Source organism: Durio zibethinus, chromosome 14 (assembly GCF_047325235.1).
Source record: "Durio zibethinus cultivar Kanyao isolate XHJ-2024 chromosome 14, ASM4732523v1, whole genome shotgun sequence".
NCBI lineage: Eukaryota > Viridiplantae > Streptophyta > Magnoliopsida > Malvales > Malvaceae > Durio > Durio zibethinus.
The window spans coordinates 20,530,494-20,539,309 of NC_143175.1; the positions used below are offsets into that span (position 1 = coordinate 20,530,494).

At 34.9% G+C, this 8,816-nt stretch overlaps 2 protein-coding genes across 2 annotated transcripts; one reads left to right on the plus strand and one right to left on the minus strand.

Annotated features, from left to right (window-relative positions):
* The first annotated feature begins 776 nt into the window (after positions 1 to 776).
* LOC111298840 (receptor-like protein EIX2) lies at positions 777 to 2,756 on the plus strand. The gene has a single exon (XM_089743746.1). It carries the CDS (start codon positions 929 to 931, stop codon positions 2,600 to 2,602), a length of 1,674 nt encoding a protein of 557 aa, XP_089599872.1. The 5' UTR covers positions 777 to 928; the 3' UTR covers positions 2,603 to 2,756.
* On the minus strand, positions 2,663 to 8,575 carry PHF1 (phosphate transporter traffic facilitator1). The gene is made up of 10 exons (XM_022887014.2): positions 7,984 to 8,575; positions 7,635 to 7,735; positions 6,133 to 6,265; positions 5,950 to 6,041; positions 5,492 to 5,591; positions 5,334 to 5,406; positions 5,129 to 5,249; positions 4,435 to 4,554; positions 3,178 to 3,248; positions 2,663 to 3,073 (listed from the first exon to the last, which is right to left on the minus strand). The coding sequence occupies exons 1-10, from the start codon at positions 8,161 to 8,163 to the stop codon at positions 2,871 to 2,873; spliced, it is 1,194 nt and encodes a 397-aa protein (XP_022742749.2). The 5' UTR covers positions 8,164 to 8,575; the 3' UTR covers positions 2,663 to 2,870.
* Between the last annotated feature and the right edge of the window lie 241 nt (positions 8,576 to 8,816).

Here is an 8,816-nt window from a genome sequence, read left to right on the forward strand (position 1 = left end):
AATGGGAAAGTAAATAGTATCAAATCAAATGGTATCTGATTAAAAAGGATTACATGTCTAAAATGTGACACCAAAACTAATTGCTTTTATGCTGTCTTATACTTCCGATAACTCTTTTCATCCATATTATTTTATTAAATTTTCCAATAAAATTCTAAAAAAAATCAAAAAGTATATTCTTATTCAAAAATTGATGTAACGTGAAAGCAAATAGTATCCAATTTAAAAGGATTACATGTCTAAAATGTGACACCAAAAACTAATTGGTGTAGTATATGTAAAATACACGCATTTTGAATCATGTATAAGGAGACTGAAATACTTTGCTAATTATGCTTTGAATCTGATAAAGAAAAGAAAGTTGCGGTTGTGGGTAATGCTCGTATGCTTCTATTGCTACTATTCACGTGGATGACAATTTAACCTAAAGTCAATCGGTTTCTCCATCAAAAAATTTTCAAAGAAAATAGCATCAAACATATCTTCATATTATAAATGTCAAAGGAAAGGTGCAGTCTTCTAAGGTGTGCCAAACCAAATTCAGAATTGTATCATTAAAGTCAAGTTTATTGAATTTTGGTATACACTTTGTTGCCAAACCTTTAAAATAATTGAAACTTTAGACAATATCTTAACGTATTTTTGTGTGCCTCACTCTCATTACCACTCTCATTATTTTCTAGACTTCCAACCTGTTAAGCATTGAGTCTCAGTTGGGCTGATAGCATAGAAAAGTTTTCCACAAGAAACAATCAGTCAAAGATACAGATGTTCCTTGGAAAATTTCTCATTCGATTGAAACACAGGAAATCTCTGCTATAAAGCGAATACTTTCCAGTGAAAACAAAATCTTCATAAGCAAAATATATGTTTTTTAAAATTTTTCTTTTTTTTCTTTTTATAGATTTGCTTGGCGATCGGTGGGGTTATGGGTTCTGTTACAATTACTTTGCTTATGTTGCAATGTCTAATAACTTCTAAACTTGGCTTTTCCGCCAGAAACCACAACGTCACATGCATTCAGAGCGAGAGACAAGCTCTTTTGAGGATTAAGCAAGATCTCGAAGATCCTTCAAACCGGCTAGCTGCTTGGACCCATGATGGAGATTGTTGCAAATGGGATGGAATTGTCTGTAACAATGAAACTGGCCATGTTATCAAGCTCCATCTTGGGAGTTCTCAGGGTGTGTTTGCATCAAATGCTGAAGCTGAAGCATATGTAAGATCGAAGTTGGGTGGCAAGTTGAATCCTTCTCTGCTAGATTTGAAGTATTTAAGTTACTTGGACCTAAGCGACAATGGTTTCCGAGAAACTCCAATCCCAACTTGGTTTTGGAACTTGTCTTCCAATCTGTCATACCTGAATATCTCTCGAAACCAATTCCAAGGTAACATTCCTGATTTACTGGCAATGATTCATCCTCCTGTCGTGATTGATCTCAGCTCAAATAATTTCAGTGGCCCACTCCCTCGTCTTTCATCTAATGTGACTGCTGTAGATCTTTCTAACAATTCCATGTCAGGATCTACCTCTCATTTCTTGTGCTACAAAGTGAATGAGCCAATGAAATTGGAAGTTCTCAATCTCGGCAATAATCTTTTATCAGGAGAAATACCTGACTGTTGGAAGATGTTTCCAAGGTTGGTGGCCATAAAATTATGTGACAACAATTTCAGTGGTAGGATTCCAAGTTCCATGGGAACCTTAACTTCTCTTCAATCATTACACATACGCAACAACAGTCTAGTTGGTGAAGTACCCTCTCTAAAAAATTGCGGTGAATTGCTTACTGTTGACTTTGGTGCTAATCAACTTTCCGGAGACATACCACCATGGATGGGAGAAAGGTTATCAAAATTAATCATCTTCAGCCTTCACACAAACAAGTTTAATGGTACCATACCTAAACAACTTTGTAACCTATCATCTCTTCAGATCCTGGACCTTTCCCACAACAAATTATCAGGTGATATTCCGAGCTGTATCAACAATCTCAATGCCATGGCCTCGAGAAATAAATCCGATAACAAGATATTTTATAAAACGTCCAAGGGAAGCTTTTTTGAGGATATATTACTTGTGATGAAAGGAAGGGTGGTGGATTATAGCACTACCCTTAAACTAGTTAAAACAATGGACCTTTCAGATAACAATTTATCAGGTGAGATCCCCGAGGAGGTGACAAGTCTTGTAGGCCTGCAATCATTGAATTTCTCACATAATCTTTTGCTAGGAACCATTCCTGCCAACATTGGTGCAATGGGATCATTAGAATCTGTTGATTTATCAACAAACAACATTTCTGGTGAAATCCCTCCAAGTATCTCTTACCTCACCTTCTTGAGTCACCTGAACTTGTCCTATAACAAAATTACTGGGAAAATCCCGACGAGTACTCAGTTACAAAGCTTAAGTGTATCCAGCTTTCTTGGCACTGAGCTCCATGGACCACCCCTAACTGATAGCTCCAATGCTGTGAAGTTCAGCCCCAGCGCAGGAAAAAACCTGGATGATCGACATGAAGTGAACTGGTCTTTTCTAAGCGTGGAATTGGGATTTTGCTTAGGATTCTTTGGTGTATTGGTCCCTGTTCTGTACTAAAACTATAATTGAACATATGTAGTTGAACTATGACAATTATCATCGCTTAAAGGCTGTAACTGAGTATGAATGTGATAAATCTTCAATGTATTATTATCAAAGACCCTTTTCTGTATAATTCAAGGGGATAAAAAAAATTACTAAACAAGTTATTTTAGTGAAACATCCGATTGAAAGACACAAATATAGTTGAAAACAAGCAAGTTACTAGGCACAAGATGATTTGTACTTCGATGGTATCTCCAAATTGATTGGATCAAGTAAATGCTCACATATCTAAAGGTCCGAATGCATTCCACACATTTGGATCATCTGATTGTGCATCCCCTAAAAGTGAATCTGTCTTTGGTCTTGTTTGTTGTTCTCTTGCAAGAGGGAAGTTCCAAAATGAATCAGAATTCCGAAAGAATATGTAAAATGCAACTGCTGATGCCAAAAACAGTCCTAAAAGCAGCAAATAGATCTGCCACTCTGCACATGAAAATAATAAGATCATCATTCTTGTATCCCTTCACATTGTTCACATAAATGTGTGTGTGTAAGAGAGAGAGAGAGAAAGAGAGAGAGAGGAATACCTTTCCAGTCTGCAGGAACACTTAATTTTGTTACCATGGCTCCCCACTGACTAGAAGATGTAAGCACAACCCTGCAACAAAGCAACAATAAGGGAAATCAAGCAGCTGAACCAGGTATTATATAGTCCAGGGTGCCATCTCAAGATGTAACTCTACACATCTTTGGACTTTGATAGATAAGTAAATTTCGCAGATAAAGATTGTAAATCCATTGCATGGCTAGTTGGTTGAATGTATACTAAGACAATGTTACAAGGTGAAAGGCCAAAAAGAGGCTAAAATTCAATCACACAGAATAAACAAAAGGTACCCAACCAATTATCAAATGAAATCTTTAAAATTCATGATGAACCATTGGTCCAATGGTGTGTGCAATATCTTTTAAGGCATGGAGAATGACATGTTTAGGGTTCACACCCATTTTTATGGTCCACAATAAAATGTATGGTACCAACAAAAAGCTTGTATACAAATGAATACCAACTGTAATTAATTTGATCGATGGCTTCAAACCAAACTAACCCTAACAAAGATAAAAATAATAATAATAACACTCAAATAAAAAAATAACTAAAAAAGAAACAGCAAAAGGATCAAACCCACTTATTTAATAAAATATACTTCCAACATAAGATACATCAATAGGATCTATAATAACATAGATTGAAAGATTGCCACAAGTTCATTTAGGTAAGTTAAAATTGTGATCCGGAGGGAAGATTAGAGAGTGCCAGCAAAGAAAATGGTGTTTATTGAAGACCCAAAAAACACCACAATAATCTAAAAGTGACATCACCTGGAGACTGGCAAAGCAAAATTGATATTTACCCATCTCATGTAGTTGGGAGAATGACAACAAAAGCAGGATTTTAAATTAATTGCTATTCAGAAAATCCATATAAATATGTTATTAGACATAGTAGAAACAAGATAAGCAGATAAGCTTTTAAATAAAATATAGTAACTTTCTGTATCTAAACTACCAAGCAGTTGCAAAAAACAAAAAAACAAAAAACAACCAAGCAAGCAGAAAACCACATTTGAAGCATCTCTCAGTCATTGCTACGGTAACAACAACCACAGTCATATTTGTTTGATGAGATGCACTCAATCTGGAAAAGGTCAAGGGATCCATGATCTTTTAAGGTTGATCACATGACTACAGCAATCTAGAAGCACTATTTGGAAAAACTAAATACCAAATTATTTGCCCTGGCAATGATTAGCCAAAATAGTACTTGTTTCACCGAAACTTACCTTTGACCAGGACAGAACTCTAGTGATGCAATGGATGTACCCAGGTGTAGCCTCTTGCTCCAATGGCTGATCTCCATTTTCTTTACTTCAACCACACAGATGTCTCCATCTTTGCTTCCCCTGATATGAAAACAATCAGACACACTTATCAAATGAACATATATACTGAAAAGTATTATAAATGTAATTAATTCTAGAAAATTTTCCCAAGCATCGTAAACCAGTGCTTGACATGTATAAATCCTGACTACTCCATCCTTCCCACTTTGTCTCCAACTCTTCATCTGTCACTATCCATTCTCTTCATGCAAACAAGTTAAACAAATACACAGACGATGTATATCAAGTGTCGACACACATTTGCACATGCACACCCATGCACATACACACGATTCACACTTTCTGCTATGATAAATCATGGTAATAAGCCATGGAAATAGAGCTCTTAAATATATATATATATATATATATATATATATAAAGCTGTTCCCGAGCACACGCGAAATTCTACAGTGAAAAAAAATTACTTGGGAATAAATTTGAAAATTAATACTATAGGAATTTGACATTTTCAAACAGGCAAACCAAATTATACCAAACCAAGCCAAAAGCAACAATTCTGCATTTTGCTAATTTCCAACATGAACCACGATACTAGAAAGCAGAAACCCAAAAGGCAATGCTAAATGCTTACAGAGCAAGGTATTTGCCATCCAGGCTGACGGACATACTGGAAGCAGACTTTCTGAGTAACCTCTTATGCCCAATTTTATTCCACGTGCTTATGTCATAAACTGCAGTAACTGCTTTATCATCTGTCACATTACAGCATTACAGTTTAATAAAAGTAAACTAATAACAGAAGGTAAATTGTTTAATTCAAACAAAAGTATGCATACCCTTCTGAACAGTACAAAACAAAAATGGTTTTGTCCCATCCTTGGAGAACCGACATAATTCGATCTTTTCATCCTACAGAACAGGCATACCAAAAATTTGTCAGAAAGACTAAATTTTGCAGCATTCAACAAAAACTCTTTGGTTAAAGAAATGGTACCGAGTTGCGAGCTAAAGTCATCAAAGGAACACCATCTTCCGCCTTCCATATTCTTGCTGAACCATCAGTAGATGTTGAAGCTAAGAACTCTGAATCTAAGCTGGAATATGACAAACAACCCAGGCCACATTCAAAAGTTAGGTTGGAAACCAAAAACCATCAAAATAAACCAAATTCAGTTTAAACAACTTAGAAAAATATGTTTTATGATTCACTTTTTTATGAAAAGGCCATAGATGTACAAAAAGATATTCAGGCCACTTTAAATGGTCATTAAAATTTTTTGAGCAAAGAAGCCTTCTAACAGAATATCTTGTCAACAACATATCTAGAAGAAATCAGAATATCTCATTTTTTCAAAAAGAAATACCTACTTAAATAATTTAACTTTGTATAAAAAATTAAAGGGCAAAAAAGGATTTTCTATACGATTACACACAAATAGGCTCAATTCCTACCTAAAATCCATATCCCGAAAGGATTTATGTGCTCTTACTTCATCTACAATGACGCGCAGGCTTGGCCATTCCAAGATTCTAAGATGCCCATCCTATTGTTGATCAAGATAGCAGTTACCAACATGGGAAAAAAAAACACACACACACACACAAAGTCTTGATTAATTCCAGGTGACTGCTTACCACCCCACCAGTGGCAAATCTGGAACCATCAACACTGAAAGCTAGGCATTTCTGTGGACCAGCGTCTTGGAGAGGAGGTAAATCTTTGACAAACAGCTTTAAATTTGTCTCCTGACCATACAACTCAAACAACCTGCACATCACAAGAAATATCTCGTTCCATAAGAACAATCTGCCTAAGTGTTGTAGGGCAATGGATAATGGAAAGTAATTGTTAGCTGTAATAACCATCAATCTGGAAATGTCAAAACTTCCCCTTGTTTCTCAGACCACAATGCATAATATCATGTGTACTTACATAAATAAATAGATGATAGCCCGCACAATAAATGACCACATGAGAACGAAAGAAAGAAAGGGGGTATGACCAAACAAATAGATAAAGCGGCATTAGATGGTGAATAACACAGTTACATAAACAAATGACCATGAGACCATTACTTTTCCAAGGATCACGAAGGTTTAGAGGGATATGTCTCTGGCACAAAGGGGTTGAGTCAGGGTAATCTCCTTTCTCCCTAGCTCTTTGTCCTGGTCGTCAAAAGTGCTTTCTAGATTCCTTGATGATTCTGCTAAGAAACAGACCTTTACTTTTGATCCCTATTGTACCAAAGAGGCACTAGCTCACCTTTGTTTTGCAGATGATCTTATAATTTTACCAAGGGTGATATTAATTTTGACTTATTACTATCCAACATATTTTGCAACTCTTCTACTCTATGACAAGGCTTCAAACGAATACTGCCAAGAGTGAGCCCGCAAACCTTAAATGGAAAAATCAAGGAAAAAAAAAAAAAAAAACTGAACATTGTTGATTGAAAAAAATTCCTCAAAACCAAACAGGGAAGCATGAGCCCATGATTTGAAACAACAAAGAGAGCCCAACAAACTGGCATCATTGTTAGAAAAGACCAAAAGCAAATATTAATTGAGAAAAGAGAAACCAGTTCTAGTACATTTTTTAAATGCAAAAAAACCTCAGAAGAAGAGCAAGCGTTTAAACCCCCTTCTATCACACAAAACTCTCTGGTTAAAATAGAGAAAATATCCCACTTTTCCATCAAACTGCTCCAAAGAAAAAAAAAAACTTTTGCAAGCCATGTGATTACTGTCCTCAAGATCGAAAAATCTCAAACTCCATCACATCTCACTACGACCTTCCTTAAACACTAAAAAGAAAGGAGAGAAAGCAGAGCAAAAGATCCCTGAAACTATACAACGATTCAAGATACAAGGAAATCCCAAGTCACAGATTTAATCAGCAAATTCTCACAATGTTATTCCAAGCACACAACTTGCTTTGGTTTCAATCTCATAAAAGAATAAAAAGTTTCTTATACCTTCAACAAAACGACAGCCTAATGTCCATTAAAAAGTATTTCATAACAATATTAATCAATACTTAAACAAAATTGACTATTCATACATTTCCAAGCTACGGAAATAACAGATAAGAATATCAGTAAAAAAGCACCCAAAAACAAAAAAAAAAAAAAACTCACTTGCAGCCTCCATTAGTGGTAGAACAAACAAAATCATCTCCACTTGGGTGCACTGCAATGGTTATTGGATCACCATCACTTTCTTCAAGCTCATGCCTAGCCTAATATAACAAATTTAAATATGTAAGTATTAACTCCAAATAAATGAATATTAAAAAAAAAAAAAAACATAAAATGACAGTCACTGTCGTTATAAAAAAGCATTTTTTTTATGAAAAAAAAGGAAAAAAACCCAACAATCAAGCTCAGTTAAGTATGAAAAACCCAATTCCATCAATTAAAAAAAAAATTTCTTTTTTTTATTGTGCACAAGCCCAACAATTTTTGTTATAACGGAAAACGAACTTACCAGTGGAGATGAAGAGAGTGAAGTTGTCTTGGGATCAAAAGAGAAAATCTCGATAGCCGAAGAAGAAGAGGAAGAAGAACCCGGTCGGGTCATTGACCGACCCAACACGACCAAGTTGACGTTTTCGGGTCTCCGGATCCATGAACCGCACGTGACGGACCCACCTGCTTCTCCTTCCATCGATGAAGAAACGGAAGCTCAGAAACAAGTCAACGACAGAAAAAAAAAAAAAAAAAAAAAAAAGGTTTTCTTTTTCTTTTTTTGCTTTTTTTTTGTTTCTGGGTTTTCGAAGCTTTAACTATGAGCGGTTGAACAAGATTTTTATAGGCAAACAAGCATACATACAACTAGGATAAAAAATAAAAAATAAAAAAATAAAAAGGAAAATATGAAACAAGGTACAAGTACGATTAGCGAGAGGTACAAGGTGAACAAAGAGTGTCTTGTTCATGGATAAAGCTTTATTTTAATTTTTGGGGTGATTATTAGGGGTTTTTTTTTTTTTTTTTGTTGGTTGCATCGCTTATGAAGAACAAATGGGTGGAATGAATTGATTGAATTTAACTCAGGATATTCGATTATGATTCCGCATAGATGGTAAACAACGCTCTTTTTTTGTTTTTTTTCTTTGGTTGTTCCGTGGAAATTTCCAAGTTTTGACATTTAATAATAAAAAATTGTAAGATTAATTTATCATTTTATTTTTTTAATTTAAGTAAGAAAAATTCAAATTTGACTTGCTGAGAACGTGTAACAAACAAATATTTGAAAAATAAATAAATAAATAAAATCAAATTTGACTTATTGAATATGTGCAAAAATAACAATAAAAG

What these genes read in the sequence shown, in the direction of transcription:
- PHF1 (XM_022887014.2), bottom strand. Translation starts at nt 8,163, where the DNA reads ATGGAAGGAGAAGCAGGTGGGTCCGTCACGTGCGGTTCATGGATCCGG. An exon ending in CACTCTCTTCATCTCCACTG is followed by an intron (nt 7,736 to 7,983) that starts GTAAGTTCGTTT and finishes TTGTTATATTAG; the next exon opens with GCTAGGCATGAGCTTGAAGA. An exon ending in GTTTTGTACTGTTCAGAAGG is followed by an intron (nt 5,250 to 5,333) that starts GTATGCATACTT and finishes GTAATGTGACAG; the next exon opens with ATGATAAAGCAGTTACTGCA.
- LOC111298840 (XM_089743746.1), top strand. Translation starts at nt 929, where the DNA reads ATGGGTTCTGTTACAATTACTTTGCTTATGTTGCAATGTCTAATAACT.